Source organism: Sinohyriopsis cumingii, unplaced genomic scaffold (assembly GCF_028554795.1).
Source record: "Sinohyriopsis cumingii isolate HCF-2022 unplaced genomic scaffold, ASM2855479v2 utg001437l, whole genome shotgun sequence".
In the NCBI taxonomy this organism is placed as follows: Eukaryota; Metazoa; Mollusca; class Bivalvia; order Unionida; family Unionidae; genus Sinohyriopsis; species Sinohyriopsis cumingii.
In genome coordinates, this window is record NW_028315999.1 from 2,117,589 (window position 1) to 2,137,252 (window position 19,664).

Genomic DNA, 19,664 nt, shown 5'->3' on the forward strand with positions numbered 1-19,664 from the left:
TACATATTGTTAAATAATGAGCATAATGAAGCCAATACTAAGCAAAGCAATCCAAGCAATAAAACACATTGGTGTGCACTATGGAAGCACTAAAACCCACTTGGAGGACAATGGATACTGTTTTGAAGGTGTTTTGCCTAGAGGCTTTTGTTATCTTTGCTCGGCAATAAGTGTACAGTGTCTGGCAAAAAGACACATGGCAGGTGATTTGGTATGGTCTTGGGATAGCTTCGATGTCATAACGTCAATGCGGTTGAGGATGATTTGATCCTATACCTTCCAATGGAACAAATGCAAGTGTTGTCAAAGACACAAAGATGACAGTAGCATACATGCCAGGTTTTCTGGAACCAAATCAGGGAGATTTGCATTCAAAATCAGGGAGATTGGGTCCAAATCAGGGAGATTAGTGTAAGTATATAGTCTTTAGAGTAATTCTCCTTAGGCCAGTGCTTGGAGTAATGCTACATTACTCCCTTATATAGATATAACCTAACTTTGCCAGTGCCAGGGTATCTTAGGACATACGATATATATATCTAAAGTTTCGAGAGTGTCTGCACGTTCTAGTACCGTATATGAACGGCAACCGAAACATCATTTTTTTGGTGATGTGGAGGTGGCCGTGGTAGTATGGGTGCTGGAACGTGCAGGCAGGCGATAGTTGTCTTATCTCACATTCAGAGGTCCTAGGTTCGATACCAAGCAGAAACCCAATATGGAGCGAATTATTGATATGCTTGTTTAGTGGTAAGGTTGGAATAGTCCTAGTACTATTAGTGGTAATTAATGTCCTTACATTCGTCAACCATAGGGATCTTAATATACATCCTCGTAATAAAGTATATATATTTAAAAGTATATAGTCTTTAGAGTAATTCTCCTTAGGCCAGTGCTTGGAGTAATGCTACATTACTCCCTTATATAGATATAAACTATTTTTCTCATAAGTTTAAGTGTGAAAGGCAAATTTTCCATCGAATCCGTTAGCGCACGTTTCAACATGGCACCAGAATTTTTTAAATAACCCCAGAAGTAGTTGTAGGAATATACATCAAATTTTATGTGTTTGGTGATTCGCCTCTGATGGAGTGCACTACATACTGTACAACAGCAAAGGCCATTGATATTCCGATTGTGATGTGTCTCCTTCCACTGCCATATTGTGCCATGTGAACAAATGTACATGTAGTTTAGAATATAATTCTCAATGGGGACAAATTACATCTGAGGTTTATTTCTCGAATTAACGGAAAAGGCAGAGAACATTCTGACTTTATTAACCTGACTGACCGATTATGGTAGTCGTGAACAGTGTATTAGATGTTGTTCTAGCTGGAAATACCTATGCTTGGCAGTTTTTTAATATCCGGGAGATCTTGTCGGCAAATTGGTAGACCAAAAGATTGGGTCGAAACTCAAAAGACTCCCGGACAATTCGGGAGACTTGGCATGTGTGCAGTAGTTAAAATCTGTTGCTTTTCAGGAAGTTTGGCTAAGTGATTAAGCCTATATCAGGTAAATTATATTGGTATTTTTATATTAACCATACTTTGTCCACCATGACAGACAACCTGGGGGGCCCCGAGTGGCCGAGTGGTCTAAAGCGCTTTCCGTTATGGATCACTGCCATCTAACCTCTGTCTGCATGGGTTCGAGTCTCGGATTCGGCTAATGTGGTTATGTGAGAAAGCTTGCCAGTAGCTTCTCATGGGTAGGTGGTTCTTTCCGGGGTTTTTCCCGGGTTCTTCCTCCACCATTAATACAGGCCGCCATGTATAGCCTATCGTGTGCTGAACAATGGTGTTAAACCCTACAACAACAACAACAGACAACCTAAGATTCTCACAGTAATTCGTGATTCAAATAAGGTTCATTGTGTCATATTTGGATATTCTAAAATAAATTATTCAATGTATACAATGTTTACTATGATCTGTTAACGTTTCTAAATAAGGCAACAATGTCCTTATATGACACATTAAAAAACACGGCTTCTAACAGAAGTGGCTATCAGATGAACTAATAATTGGCAGATGATCCAAAAGAAAATATTGGATAAAGAAGGTAAATAATATTTACATCTATTTCTAAAATAATAAGTAGCAGTTCTTGTATTAAATAAGAGGTCTGTTTAATTTCTTTCAGAATATGTAAAGAACATGTTCAACATTTTTTTTATAGTAGTCTGAAAAAGTGCCTGGTTTTGAATCACATCCATTGGCTTTATTGGTAAACATAATCTTGTGTTTGTACCCCATCCAATACATAGTGGTATTAATATTACTACTACTGGTCTGGAAACTGAACCTGGTAAGATAAACGGATCAATGATTTAGAAGTCTCGTTCTTACATGATGGGTCAATACAGTGCATAATGCAATACAGTGGTATGGCTCATTGATTTAAGAGTCTGGTTCTTACATGATGGCAAAAAACTGAATAACACTGTTCAAGGAAAGCTACATTACCTAGAAGTATCACATCTGTCATATGCCAATCAGTATTAAATCTGTAATATTGTCTATCAGTATGTTTGTCATTCAGCTGATCAGTATCATACTTGTCATATAGCCTATCAGTACCATGCTGTCAACTGAAAGAAATGCCCTATTTATATTTCAGAAGAATCCATTCTATCAGACCCCTGCTTCTAGTCTTGGTAAATATACATGTAAAGTTATCATAATAATAAAAAAATTACCCACCCACCCACCCCATTAAAATGGAATCGGTGGCTTTTTTAAATTTCATCTTTAATGTATCTTTAATTTGTATTGTTTGTTGACTTTTTTCAATGATGGTATCTGTATTTTGTACTTGACCTTTGTCTAAAATCAAGTTAATTAATGGTGTAACTGACTGGTGACATTTATTTTGTAAGCAACATAATACACAGCTATTATTTCTCTATGACTACAGATTAAATAGATCATTATTAATTGTAAATATTGTTTGCCTCACTTTGGTGTTCAAGACAGTCTTGATTCTGACCATTTAGTATTTCCATAAAGTTGTAATTGCGACCTAGGTCAAGTGTGAGGGGTAATTAAAGTTCTTTACTAAAGGATTAATCATTCTTGTCTTAACATCCAGATCGGAATAAGTCTTATTGCTGTGTTCAGTTTTTGATTTGGGTGGATTTATTTATTCAAATTATTTTTTATTGGAATTACAAACTGCTCAATAATATTCTTGGACTAAAACATGAATTAGGAATTATTGTGAATTTAATCAAGGACATTTCTGGATTATATTATTGTAATACATGAAAAGACATAGCACATCATCACATTCATGACCAATGGCACATTAGCAAACTGAAGACTAAAAGCACATAAACACATTCAATATTGGAATTTATTTGGAATACCATTTGAATTCAAATGGAACTTTATACATCTGACTTTTAGGACTATTTGGGATATAATTCACATTGATGTAAGTTCTTTCTAAATTTTCACTTTTGTAGGTAAATTAATTATTTGTTGAATTTTACAAAATTTGTTGGTTACTTAATTTTAAGACCACATAATTGTAATTATTGCCAACATGCATACATAACCCGATACCCAACCAACTAGCAGTATGTATTTATGAATAAATGAATAGGCCTCAAGGCACATCAGCACAATCCTGACTACAGATTATTGAAAGTTCAGTTCTTCTAGTGTAAAGATAAAAGATGTGATGTGTGATTTTGATTTTTAACGTAGCTTTAACAATTTTTCAATCATATCGCTACGATGTCTGCAATGTGGCAGTTTATAGTGATGTCTAGCACTGGGGCATCATGCCGCAGACATGTAGCATGATGTCCCACCCAGTCACATTATCCTGACACCAGGCCGACCAGTCCTAACACTAACCTCTTAATGCTGAACGCCAAGCGAGGCAGCTGTTAGTACCATTTTTTAAGTCTCTGGTATGACTCAGCCGGGGATCGAACCCACGACCTCCCGCATCCGAGGCGGACGCTCTAACCACTAGGCCACCGGAGCAGACTGCAACAAACAAAATCCTTTAGAAGAAAAAAAATTCCAAATAAAGATAAACATGTAGTACAGCAAGATAAAACATATTACATAATACCCAGTAACCCAATGTGTACTCCTGCTCTGGTTGCATGTAAAATATTTGCAATTTTTGCCTTCTGTACCTTTGAACCAGGACCCCCAAGGGATAGGTCCAAAGCTATACCACTCTAGCAGATGGTGTTACCATATATTCAACCTGTGAAACTGAATTTAATGATTTTCACACAGACCTTTATTAAGCAACAGAATTGTGGAAAAATCCAACTAATGGATGCATGGACAGAATGGACCTGTGGGAGGGTATTACATTATCCCCCTAAGTACTGCTTCATTGATCATAAAATAAAGAACTAAACCTATTCTGACTGATACCTCATGCTTCCCTCACACAACAGATTATATCAGGAAACATTTTTATGATCAAAATACAATTATTCATGCCAGGGTCTTTTTTTCACAAGTAATTATAGCTTCATATTTTAAAAAAAGGTTCGATAAGACTCTCAAAAGAATTATATTTTATCTTTTTGAGCATCAAAAAAGAGAAAGGTTTCAAAATGAAATTTATCAAACTGAAATCTCAGTTGTACTTAATGCAACACAATGTCAGGATCACCCTGGAAGAAAGATTAATGTTTGTTATAGAGTAGTGGCCAGTCAAAGAAAAATAGCTAAACAGACCAGAACCAAGCTGGATGTCTTATCCAGCTTGGTTCTGGTCTGTTTAGCTATTTTTCTTTGACCCCATAGTCTTTATGGGGTGGAGTGGAGGGGGGTAGAATAGAGGAGATGTCAGACTGAAAACAATAGATTTATCCAAGTTTTACCTTATCAATTGCATCCAGTGTCTTTAATCTATATCCTGGTGCCGTCATGCTGAACTCATTATATCAATACAAAATTTCCAACACTCAAATTATCCACAATATATATTGATCAGTAGTTAATCCTTTAATCCACAGTGGTTTGTACCCTCCACTTCCACTTGTCCTTTAATCCACAGTGGTTTGTACCCTCCACTTCCACTTATCAACACACAAAGCAAGTTTTTGTATGATCCAGTTTCCCTGCAAATGCCTCATAACATGTCTAATAGAATCAGGCAGTTCTTTAGCCAATAATCTTCAAGTTTAATGTGGTACAGAATCAACCTGTAAACTTAGTCATAGCTACTTCACTGGTGTCAGTTTCAGTCATGCTACATTTATACATAACCTTTCACTTCTGTATTTAGCTCCCCAGGAAAACCTCAACAATTCATTTACCCATTGCTGTCTGCCCCTCAAATGTTGCATTCAAGAAATAGCTGCTTTTTCACAGTGACCAAGTGTATATATAAACACTGAAAGTCATTGATTTTCTAGCAAACCAGGATACCACACGACCAAAAATTCCACTTGAGTGCTTACTAAGCAAATCAGTGCATTATACAAATGGGAACCCAAATTTGCAACCCTTGGGCAACAATTTGCTCCATCATAATAAATAATGAATCTATCTACCATGGATTGTGCAAGAGACAAGGGGACTTGTATATAGATATAAAGATACACACTGGCATTGGACATCATTTCCATGTATGCATTATGCATTACAACTGCAATACTATGAGAAGTAATCAAATGTGATTATCAGCAAAAGGGGGGGGGGGTTGGCTGGACAATTTTGAGAGAAAAAAAACTGGCCCACAAATAAATTGAAAATAAAATATATATTTCCTCTGCATTATAGAAATCAAGAACATAGTATATCCATTAAATTTCTCAAAAAATACTAAACTCAAGGTAAAAGAGAAAACATTGTGCAACTCAAAAAGAAAACGGTCAGTCCTAAAGTTTGTGCAATATGCAGAGAGCATATTTAAATCTGCTTGTATGCAATGGTCTAACTAACATGCAGGCCAATTCAGATAGATAATGTATACTGTATCACAGCCTTTGCTAAACTGCAAATCTGTATTGTGTATGAGATGGTGGCTGAATAATGGCCTGAAATACTTATTCACATTTAAACAAGATATGAAAAAAACAGTTCATGGCGCTATCCAGCCACCATTGTATGCAGCTAGACATGCATGAAGAAACTATTTGCAGCACTTGAATAATCCTGTATAAAAAAACAGGACAAATTAGATATTTTAGGGTCCTTTTCTGCATGGTTAAAATCAAAGGAGTTTAACATTAAATAAATTTGTTTCCATTTGCAATCTTGACCTTCATGGCCTAGTGTTGGGTCTACTGTGAACTATATAAAAGTCTGACCGATATTAGACTGGACACGTGTCTATAATTTAAATGATGATGATTAGACTATCTTCAGTTGATTGCCAATTATTAAGGCAACTGGAATAAACGAAAACATACTCAAGACTGCATCAGCAAGAGATTGCCAATTATCACATCCTATATATAATATACATACTATCTATGGATTAATATTCACTATACAGTACATGTATGTAGAGGTCAACCTTGTGAGACTTGACCATCTGCAGCATATTGCTGTACAATATACAAGTCAAGATTCATGACATTGGGCTATCTACAACAGAATGTCATATATTAAGGCTACTGTACAGTATACATATCAGATTCATTACATTAGGCTATCTACAACAGAATGTCATATATTAAGGCTACTGTACAATATACAAGTCAGATTCATGACATTAGGCTCTCTACAACAGAATGTCATATACTGTATTACGGGTACTGTACAATACAGTGGTAAGACTCATGAATGCTACTATACAATATACAGATGTGAAACTCATGACATTAGATTATAGCAGAATGCCATATATTAAGACTACTGTACAACATACAGGTCAGACTCATGACATCAGACTCTCTACAACAGAATGCCAAATATATGAAGATTACTGGATGACATAGAGGTCAGACTCATGACATTAGACTCTCTACAGCAAAATGTAAAATTTACGAAGGTTACTGTATGACATACAGCAGTCAGACTTGTGACATTAGATTACAGCAGAATGCCATATATTAAGGCTACTGTACAACATACAGCAGTCAGACCCATGACATTAGACTCTCTACAACAGAATGCCATATATTAAGGCTACTGTACAACATACAGGTCAGACTCATGACATTAGATTCTCTACAACAGAATGCCAAATATATGAAGGTTACTGTATGACATACAGCCATCAGACTCATTATTAGGCTCTCTACAACAGAATGCCATGTATGAAGGCTACTGTACAACATACAGCAGTCAGACCCATGAACTTAGACTGTCTACAAGAGAATGCCATATATTAAGGCTATTGTACAACATACAGCAGTCAGACTCATGACATTAGACTCTCTACAACAGAATGCCATATATTAAGGCTACTATACAACATACAGGTCAGACTCATGACATTAGATTACAGCAGAATGCCATATATTAAGGCTACTGTACAACATACAGCAGTCAGACCCATGAACTTAGACTGTCTACAAGAGAATGCCATATATTAAGGCTACTGTACAACATACAGGTCAGACTCATGACATTAGACTCTACAACAGAATGCCATATATTAAGGCTACTGTACAACATACAGGTCAGACTTGTGACATTAGATTCTCTACAACAGAATGCCAAATATATGAAGGTTACTGTATGACATACACCATCAGACTCATTATTAGGCTCTCTACAACAGAATGCCATGTATGAAGGCTAGTGTACAACATACAGCAGTCAGACCCATGAACTTAGACTATCTACAACAGAATGCCAAATATATGAAGGTTACTGTACGACATACAGCCGTCAGACTATGATATTAGGCTCTCTACAACAGAATGCCATGTTTGAAGGCTACTGTACAACATACAGCAGTCAGACCCATGATACATCAAGTGACTTGAATCAGGTATCCCAGTTTGATGTGCATTAACACTTTGGTCATTGATCAATAAGTCAATGACAAGACAAGTGAGAAAGAAAAAACTTTTTAAATGTATGTACCCTTGTCACCTGGAACAAACCCAAATTATAGTATTCTCACACCATCCCATTTGTTTGTACCCCTCTAACAACTGTAAAAGAAAAATAAGGCATCAAGGATATAAAAATACGGGAAACTTAGTCATTTCATTCACTGATTTATAAGTTCTAATCGGATTGTCACCAGAGGGTCCCAAACTTTGTCAACTCGTTGGGGCTTTAAAAAGGAGTTTCTTCAGCAATACGCTCACTATATTTGCTTGGGCCAGTCTATGTTTTCAAACAGCAAATGTGATGTAGTTTGCCATATTTAAAAATCTAAATAATTCCATATACATTTTGGATTGGCATATCTTTGAACACATGTATACAAAAGTTCCTCATATTTATTTGTTCAGTTTGTTTAAGAAATATTAAAACTCGACATTGCAAATCTGAATGCAAATGACAGCTTTTACTGAAATAATTTTTTCTAGAAACTAGAAATGAACAATGAGCAGTCTGTTTGCTTGTTTACATTAAGAGCTTCCATTAGCGCTGAAACACCAATAATTTTACAGTGTTAGGGACTCCTTGGCAACAGTCAGGTTAGAAATAAAAATCAATGAATTAAATGACTAAGTTTCATTCATTTTTTACATCCTTGTTGATTTTTGTTTTTAAAATCGATAGGGGGTTACAAACAAACAGAAGGGTATGCAAATACTTTGCCATCATAGAACTGCTTCTGGTCTGAGTTCCATGCATGTCTACTGGTAAAGTTCACTGAAATTACACAAATATATGCACCTACCTACATAACATACAGGTACAGAGAGAATGTAGGACAACATTCCCTTGTTTCTCTGAAACCATGGAGATAATAAAAATCTCCAGACAAAACTTAAAAATTGTGACAAAACTTCAACATGGTCAGTCTTGGGGAGAATGGAATGGCAGAATATATGGTTGAATACTGGCAGCATGGAAAAAATATCAGAGAAAAAGGTTTTGTTCTTTCTAAATACAAACTTGGCACTAATATAACAACAACAACAAAAAACTAACAAAAAGCATGTATACCATACAAACTTCAGTGGCTATATGTACTCCCTCCATCATGCATAATGAAGCTGAAGTTCAAAAGATATCAACCACTCAGCCATCAATCCATGTATGTCATTTCAAGTTACTACACTTCCTTCAAAACAATTCATCCCATCACCTCAAGCAGTCCATAATAATGTGTTTTGCCAGTCAATTTCCTGTTATTCACTAGAATGTTTAGTACCAACATGTTGTAAAAAGTCTAATTTCTTTCTGTTTATGAGCAAACCCTACTAGGGACTATCTCAAAAGTTTTTTTAATCATTCTTCAAATACTGACATACAAAGGTAAATTGTATAAGTATATGAGAACTGATGACAACACTACAAAATGAAGACATACAAAAACTTACCAATGAGTTTTTCATCAAATGTCATACCAGTGTTACAAGTCTATGCTCTTAAAATAGGTAACAGAAAAGAATAAAAAGCAACATTTAGTAAAATTTTACAAATAATTTATTTCCCAATAATACAAAGTGAAAATAAAGGGAAAAAATAAATTTATGGTATGGCAAATTAAATCTGAAAATAATCCTAGTATTAAAGACACAAGTCCTAATAATAAAAAGTTCTGAATAAACTTTAGTGGAAATCCAAATTAAATCCAATGCTGAAGGTATTAATGTACCTGTGGTTGGCTTATACATTGTCATGTGTCAACAGTCTTGTAAAAAAGTAAAACACTCCAAGAAGAAATCCTTATTTGAAATTTCAATATAAGTTCAAGTCTCTATTTCTAAGAATGTTATCAGAGCTCTTTTGTATTTCCAGAAGAAATAATTTGAAAAATTTCAAATCAAATACTGTATACAATAATAACTTGATTCTGCTCAGATGTTAAAGTATGAATGAATAGTCATTCCAGTGACAAGATTACAGTCCTCAACTTGACCTCAGGTCACAATTAGCATTTTCTATAATAAAAAATTCTATTAAATTTGGAAAATAACCTTCTAGAAACTTCCTAATGTTACAAAATTAAAATATATAACCTGGACTATGTCAGGATAAGTCAGGTAAATTGTAGAGGGATTCCAATAACCTAGACATAGACCCAAATAAACATGCTTACTTCTATTAATAATGATGCTGATATTAAACTCATACACATAGAATATTTTAGCTCAAAATTCTACAGAATTTTTTTTTTTTAAAAAAATCAATAATTGAAGTCAAGTAGAAAATAAACTTGATTTTGGACAAGGTTAAGTCCAACATTTCATTATAATAGCATATAATGAAGAAGAAAAAACATTTTTAAAAAAATAACTAACAAACAATACAAAATAAATATACATTACACCAGCATGTCATCTAGGGCTTTACAAATTTCAAATGCACTTCTGATAAGAGATACTACTAGGTAAGTTTTTCTGGAAAGTTCAAAACTATGCTTGGAATGTAAAAATTTATGTTACTCACCCACTAGTTAAATTTGTTTTAGACATAAATAGTTCAAATAAAGGATTGTTTGTTTCATGTCATAATCAAGTATACTTTCATTCTCTAACAAGACTATAATATATAATAATAATAATAATAATAATAATAATAATAATAAACTCAGTTGTATATTTAACCCAGTTGTTGAAGTCTGCCTAAGAAAGTTTCAACCACAAAATGTTCTTCAATTTTTTACTATTTCATTTATAATAACTAGAAATTAAAATGGTGAGTAACTCCCCTCACCTTTTCCATGTGGAACAAGATGGGAATTTTCTAGGGGCGGCAGGAGCAGTAAAACAATGAAAAGATACATTGCTTGCAAATATAATGCATGGTTTCACACATCTGGTTGACTGTTTTTTTTTTTTAAATTACCATCAGAATTGCAATAAAGTGACAAAAATGAGACCCTGTTATAATATGAAACCTATCGGGGTAAACTAATGAAATTATAAAGAGCCATTATGTTTTGTAGTTGTAAAGTTGCATTACCTAATTAATTTTAAACTTTTGTTTACATTTTTACTGAAAACAAAGCTGCAAGACCAGTAACATATTCAGCATCATGACTCATAGTTTCCAAATTTTACAATGATAATACATTATTTTCATATCCCATTATGTGTGGATAGTGTTTTTATTCATATTGTAAACATGCCAGAAAGGAACCACATTGTTCCAAACCATACAGAAGTTTCATTCATTGATTTATTGTGTTTCATATCAGCAAAACCTATCAGCTTTCAAATTGTAAGTAGTTTCTGTTTCCTTAACCAGGCAGCCAATCATTGGCTGATAACTCCTGTTTAAATGGAACAAAGAAATGAGGTTTACTACCATCTGTTGCATAGAGACAAAGAAATCCTGCTGAATCAACACTCAAGAAAGGTAACTCGAAATTGCAAGTCATAAGCAAAGCAAATATACAAAGAAGTTATTTCCCTCTATTTATGTCTGTTTATACACAAGCAATCTTTTTCCTAATTTCCTAATATAATCTGAAATCCTAACTTTACTAAAATTTTAGTAAAAATTATTTTCTTTACTACACTCACTACAATTTTATACAGTCATTATACTTTCTGATTTACATTTTAAAGTGGCAATTTAATAAGACTTGAAAGAAGCATAACAGTAGTTTTGAACAACATTTGAACTAGAAAAGCACCAAATAAATGTAGATGTTGTTGTGGGGTTTAATGCCATTTTCAGTACACAATAGGCTATACATGGTGGCCAGTAATAATGGTAAAGGAAAAACCCAGAGATCCCGGAAAAAAACACCAACCCACGAGAAGCCACTGGCAAGCTTTCTCACATACCCACATTAGCCAAATCCAAAACTCCAACCCAGACAGAGGTGAGATGGCAGTGATCCATAATGGAAAGCACTTTAGACCATTCAGCCACTCAAGGCCCCTCTAAATGCAGATGTGAGATAAGTCTTATGGACAGCGTTCTTTTGCATACCAGGGCCCAGCAACGTGGAATGAATTGCCCACTGAACTTAGACACAAAGACACAGTGATCCCATTCAGGAGTGCTCTCAAAACTCTTGAATTACGACTGCAAGAACAAACTTAAAGACCTAATAATGTTTCCTACCTTAAATATTCTCAGCATGTTTTTTAATGTTTTCTAATTTCATGGTGTTTGTTTTTGTAATTATATCATTATGTTTTTTATCTTATTGGTGTTGTCTAATGTTGTAAAGTGCTTAGGGCTTCTAAAGATAAGGCGCTATACAAAGTCCTCATTATTATTATTATTAATTATTATTATTATATTCCATATTTGCAGTAATCATTACATTGCCTACTGTAATTTGACTCCAATCGTGTGCCTGCTTTAATTTGACTCGATTTATGTGCCTACTATCATCTGACTCAAATTCATGTTCCTAATGTGCTGAAAATAAAAATCTGCTAAAATTCAAAATGCTAAAATATTGTGATCTACAGTGGGTTTTTTTACTTATAATTTGTCAATCAACATACAGTGGAGGTATAATTGTATCAATATAAATTAAATACATAAATGTCAAGAGATCTCACTAAAAAAAAAAACATTTTATGATGTGGTGCAATATTCAGGAAATCAAGTTCCATGAACATTGGCATATTGTAATTTATTGACAACTTTATAATCCCTACCCCAATATATGTACAGGATCCTTGTTTTTTACCTGTATTTTGATACCATCATGAATCAAAATAACCATGTGCTAATGACCTAACACTTTGTAACAACTATAAACAAAGCAATATATGCCCAGAAGAGCCAATAATGGTATTGTTAATTAGGAACCATCTTTGGAAGAAAAGAAACAAAAATAGGAAATTATAGGTAACACAGGCATGGCAGAAATCTGTACCAGCTGTACAGATCAACCAGGAAAATCAAATATTACAGAATACAACTGTAATCAAAGAATACATTGTTTACCTTACAAAAATGACAAATGAAGGCTTTGGCCAGAAGCCACTGGCTTATACAGTTCTTTTCCTTTAAATCTACCAAAAACTGAATCACAGAATTGGACTATATTGTATCATAGGACAATGGTCAAACCAATAAAATACTGTTGATATAAAAGTTTTGAGATCAATCTTTCAGACATTTGTAATCCATCACCAAAAATATAAACCATGAAGAAAAATCAAGCTTAAGTATGAGGTAAACAAGAAAAAGAACTCCTGCATCAGATGCTTTGAGGTGTAACAATGGACACAATTGTAACCTATTTTATATGAGTACAAATCAGTATGGGCATGATTGTAACCTATTTTGTATGTATACTAGTGTTCCATCATTAAACATGGATGCCAGTCCAATGTTTCTGATTACATACAAAATGAAACTGCTGTCTTTCTCAATCATCAAAAATATTCACCACACACAATAATGAAACATCCCCAAAAGAGATTATTTAGACTTAAGACCAAAATTTAAAACAAGTCATTCACTTCTCGCTAGTAAGAGATATGTAAGGCATGAACCACTTGAACTAGGATTGGCTGAGTAGGTGAAATGTAGTTACCCAACTCTGTCAAAGAAGGTCAAATAATTGGTCAATCTCATTGTGTGCTGAACAGTAGGCTAATTTTGGCTTTCATCTATATCCAATGAACAATGACAGGTGGTCAAGAATGTAATAAATTTCATGTGTCAACCACTGAGTCAGGTAATTTCCAACGTCTACAAGCCAATTATGGGAAATATTTTTCTTGATGAAAACTAGATTCAGACAGAAGTCATGGGGCAACTCTATCCCTTTTAGAGTAAGCCTCCTCCATGAATTTCCCTTGTCAGTGCTAATCCTGAATAAGGTTTTGATGCTCTCTAAATTACACAATGGCCTTAGTATCTGGAACATTTCAAGGTGTTCTTGAAAGTACCACTCACAACAAAAAATACTTCCATATAATGGTAGCTCAGTTACAATATTTAAGAATAATTGCTGATTAAGTAAACTACAATTTGTATGAAGAAAAAAAATTAAATTATTCAAATGATTAATTATCTTTATGTAAAAGAATCTGGAACTCAGTCATTAAAGTTGCAAATTCTTCAATTATGCACGATTACATTTTATAACTGGGTATGTAAAATTTCCCCAAACATCTTTATAAAATTCTGTCATTTCCCCCAGACATCATTATAAACTGAGAAAGAAAATATTTTATTGTCAAATTTCATAAAAATCTAATGCCCAATCAAAATTAAGAAATTTCTACACCAATTAAAACCTGATCTTATCTATAATTAGCTGTAAACTCTGAATTCTATAACCATGAATGATCTGCTATCAAGCAATATACATGCTAATTAACATCAACACTGTTTGTTCTGTGTTGATTTACAGCAATGAGTTGTGGGCCTTGATCTATGGGCACACAAGGCAATGGTATATCTTGAAATGTTTGAGCAAAACACTCATGCTCAAACTCAAAAACCAGACTGGTACTGGGACCCATGTTAATAAAAACATTAAAGTCTGTGATTCTAGCTTAATTACTAATTAAAGTGACAGATTGGGGGGGGTGAGGGTGACTGAACTTTAGGTCGAGTTTTTTGCTTAAATATGTAGCTTTCTTTTCAGTGTTTGAATTTTCAGTAGTCATTGTGGACAGTACATACAATCGAACAAGCGATATAGAGGAATAAGCAACAAGTATAAGCTTATTTCAAGCTCTATCCTTATTGACAATATTTACTTCTATATTGTGACTATTTGATCAATGAAGGCATAACGCAATGAAATCCCAATTTATTAAACTTACCTGCATCTCAAATTTAGGCATAACACACAAGCAGAAAAAACACCCCCGACACTCAACAGTCACAGTATGTTTTTCCAAGCAGGAACCGCCAATTTGTGTGTGTTCAAATGGGATGTATATTTGCCTCCTGACTGATGGAAGATTTTAGTTATGCGAATTGGACATACACAAGGTTTCTCAGGAATACAACATACAGTTAAATCAAGGATTTACTGTACTGCAAACATTAAAATACACTAGCAGGGAAACTGAAAGGACCATAATGCAATAATGGCATATAGAAGATGGAGTCAAAGGGGTAGATGAAGGATTTTAACTTCAACTTTAGTCATATATATTTATATTAACAAAATATCTCTTTGCTGTTTGAAATGCACTGGATATCATACAGAGGTAATAAGGTTTCTAAAGTATAATAGATATTTATGAAAATAAGTTGCACCTACCCTTCTAACCCAACTGCCTTTGCTGGTGGGAAGCATGTTGCACTTGTTAAACCTCACAAGCGAGTGGAGATAAATATAGTCTTCATCTGGCAGTGAGTAATCCTGAAACCTCTTCAGCTTTGATCGCAAAACTGACATTGATACACGTCTTCTCAAGGATCTACGGAGGTTCGTTTTGCTTGGTGTCCATGTTAGTCTCTTGTGTGCAGATTCAGGGGCTTGCAAGTCTTCAAAAGCAAAAATGTTCTCTTTGTCCTGAAAAAATAATTATTCTGTAACTGTAATTATATATAAGGAACCTCATTGTCACATGATAACAGTGTGTGTGTAATATCACTTCAAATTGTTTTTGCTGTTAACATTATTATAAAAAGTTGTACATGCCAAATCATCTGAATAATACTGAATCTTGAAAGATACTGGGCCTAAACATTGTTGGGTTCAATTAAAACCAGATAATATCATTGATTCATCATATTATGTGCCATGTAATTTCTTCCCCCTCCCCACAGGAATGAAAAACCTTGCCATTTTTTGCATTGTTTTGAATTAATCTATCAGCAACATCCATGGGTCAACCGATTTCCGTCGAACACTGGAACACAAGTTCGATGATGTCACCATTGTAAAGGCAAGAAGCCAACACCACGATATGTCCAATTGTCTTCAGCCCAAGTTCATCCTTCAAGGTATTCCAGCACACCAGCTGATCACCAATATTCGCCTGGTCTTAATTTTATCTAATGCATCTTTTTTCTTCTCAGTTCCACTTAAAACGGGCTTGCCTCTCTTAGGTAACATCTCATTAGAGCTTATCCCACTAGAGCGCAAAAAATATTTTTGTCCTACTAGAGCTAATCTTATTAGGGCGCATCCCATTAGAGCACAAAGAACTAGTAGCACTAGAGTGCGAACTAATCAAAAGAATTTTGAAGAAACAAATATTTATTATTCTCGTTCGGGGGGGGTGGAGTTGATCATTGATCTTTGCATTTTATTATTTTACGATGTGTCGTACTCATACTGTCCCTGGAGCTGGTTTTTTTGTTTTCCTTCCCAGTATATTTCTTTATGACATATACTTCCTTCTTCAGACACTAGGTCTTGTGACTGGTTTCTATAACATGGTCTCTAAATTATAGTGATTTTGACCAAGGATTAATCTATTACAATATTCTGTTGAACTTAATTTTTTTCTCCGCGCCCTATTGGGATTGCGCTCTAGTGAAATTTTTTCGCGCCCTAATGGGATTAGCCCTAATGAGAATTTTTTTTCTTCAGCGCCTTACTGAGCGGCACTCAAATGGTATTCGCTCTAGTGAGACCAAACCCTCTCTTATTACCTCTTGAATCAATCTGTGCACCACTTGCAATTGCTGTTATTAGATCACTCATGAAAGAAAATTTGTTGGAGCACTCCCACAAAAGTACAGAATTATGAGTGACTTCATTGATTCAATTAAGTGGTAGAACCTCTAAACTGAATATTTGAATTTTGTTTAAACTTAACATCTTGATTGTTTCATAGAACAATTTATGTTAGATAGCTTTTTTAACAAATCATTTCCTTCCTTCCAAACTTTGATTGGGGCTTGGGAGATTTAAGAGAAATTTAATTTTACACAGCAATTCCAAAATTAGATTCAGCTAGTTATACAAACCAAACTAACATTCCTAAAAGTTAGTCAAAAAGAAAATTCTAAGCAAACTGACAAATTCTTAAGAGGTTTTTTTTCTATAACAGCTTATTTCATTCAAAATAGAATTAATTATTAACCAATTTATGTCCTAATATGTATCCAAATGGGATGGACATTTACAATCAGTCTAGAAATAATATGCTGAACAAAATCATATGGATTACAATGTGTCTAAATTATAATAAAATTAATACAAAATGCACTGCAATGCTTTCATGGTAATAACAGAATATAAGCATGTGATCTTAAATATATTAGCAAAATATAAAATAATTATATAAAGAATCAACATTAGATCAAAAATGAAAACGATTACATTATGAAAACTGGTTAGTTTGGAAATATTATTTATAGAACAAAGACTTATAATTTTTTGATTATATAAAAGGAATGGAAATATACAGCATTTTATGCTCATAAGATAAAAAAACTACTAAGGCCAAAATAAGTGTTTCCTGCCGGCCAACTGTGCATGTCTTTCTTTGCTTACCCTAGCAATTTTTTCCCTAGGATAAAAACAAAAATCCCAAAACTGAGCCAGTTTTGCCCAGTACTTGAAGCGCTTAGTACATTCTAATCATTATAATACATATAATGTCATAAAATAACAAAACTACCCACACTTATTTTAAAACCAGTGCAATAGGAAACACATACTTTGGCCTAATAAGTTAAGTTCTAAGAAGTATCTCACCATGTCAAGTCAAAAACATGTCATTCTTCATCAAGAGTTGTAATGGAACAAATGTATCCATTTGAATCAATCCCATTTTATTAATTTACAAACTGCTCAACAAACATTGCTAACAAAAGGTGTCATAATTTACAATGCTATCAATTACCACCAACTGTTACTACAATGGGCCTTCCTGTAAATAAAGGCCTGCAAGTTTACAAGCAGTAATTGTCTATTTAGCAATTCAAGAATAATTGCACTAATAGATGTAGATTACAGGATATTAACAGGATTTACCTGATAAGACTAGACACCTGATTCAACAGATATCACCTGCAGTTAACACACTCAAGAGGCTGGTATTAAACAATAATGATTCTAAGATTTTGCTGTCTGTAAAAATTTTTAATTTTAATTTTTAAAATATCTTTTAAAATACAACAATTATTAAACAGACTTAATTGGAGTTTCATTTTTGTCTTGTCTATGCATTTATTAAGAAACTATATTTGACATCAAAATGAATATTTCTCAAACTTTTTACAGTATATACACTAACCATCACGCTTGGCATTCATCTCCATCCCCCCTGAAAAATGTGATACAGCAGTCAAAATTACAAATGCACCACACATCTGACATGTCTTTTAACTTTACTTCATTTACAAACATCTAAAAATATCATTGTTACATTCTGTACATCTGATCTGTCAGAGACTCCAAAGGGTTGGAACCAAGCATGACACCCTGCCTGCTGATGGTTATCCCATTGACAACATAACCAATCTCCATGATCCCCAGATGTTTTTTCTTTGCTTGATTTTTTTCAAGATGTAAAAGAGAGATAAATTAATGGATGAACAGACATACAGTTGGGTATCACAATACCATTTGAGTGCGTGTGTGTGTGACTTTGAACGTAGCTTTAAACAAATTTTCAGTCATATCGCTATGATGTCTGCAGTGTGACAATTTATAGTGATGTCTAGCACTGGGGCATCATGCCGCAGACATGTAGCATGATGTCTCACCCAGTCACATTATCCTGACACCAGGCCAACCAGTCCTAACACTAACCTCTTAGTGCTGAGCGCCAAGCGAGGCAGCTGTTAGTGCCATTTTTGTAAGTCTTTGGTATGACTTAGCCAGGGATTGAACCCATAACCTGCTGCGTCTGAGGCGAACACTATAACCACTAGGCCACCGGTGCGGTCACAATATCATTTGACTATTGATTAATAAATAGTGTATGTGAATTTAGAAAGAGATACAATAAAAGATGTATGCCCGAGTTTTACAATAGTTTGGTACATTTTTTAACTGAATAGTTAAATACAAGCATTCCATCTTAAATTAAGTTTCAAAAAAGGTAGCTATTCAAATAAACATAAAATAAATGTATCAAACATAAACCTAGTAATAAATAACTGGCATTTTTATATACTGGGCATTCCTTTATTAAGTTTTTATAAATTATGTGTGCGCTACACATATGCCTTTTATTTTTAGTTTGGTATGTGCAATAAATGATTTAGCTATCTATTAACATTCTTGACTTGTATAAACTTGTCTCAAACTCATTCAGGTCCATAAATCTAGATTGTTACAGATCTTTATCATAGAGTTTAGATCTATTATCATTTACAATGTCCATTCATACAGGGTAAGGGAGGTATTTCCAGTGTCCTTTACATATCAGGAGAAGAAAGGATTACTTACTTACAATGCATTATGTAATCCAATCTTTCTTTTTCTTGTACAAAGTGGCCTATCAAACATTAATCCTGGCTATTTTATATGTCCATCACTATACAAAGGATCAAGGAAAACAGTAAAGGATTTCTCACATTCCTTTAAGTCAATGAACCAGGAAAAGCTGTATACATGTATTTTTTACAAATGAAAATATTATATTATCACAAAATTGCTATATTGAAACCAGAATTAAATGTTAAACAGAAATAATTTGCTGTTATTAATACAACTGTGGTAGTAGTAGTAGTAGTAGCCTTTTAAAT

The 19,664-nt window shown here is 34.0% G+C and overlaps 1 protein-coding gene across 3 annotated transcripts in view; it reads right to left on the reverse strand.

Annotated features, from left to right (window-relative positions):
* The window catches only part of LOC149772505 (rhotekin-like), a 75,291-nt gene that overhangs the window by 52,514 nt on the left and 3,113 nt on the right, over nt 1–19,664 (reverse strand). The window contains exon 2 of one of the 3 annotated variants that reach the window (XM_089947717.1): nt 15,271–15,525. In XM_089947717.1, coding sequence (XP_089803843.1) covers nt 15,271–15,525 — 255 coding nt within the window. Of the gene's footprint in view, nt 1–4,864; nt 5,335–9,068; nt 9,256–15,270; nt 15,526–19,664 lie in introns of those variants that run through there. The other 2 variants (XM_089947722.1, XM_089947721.1) reach the window with 2 other exon arrangements.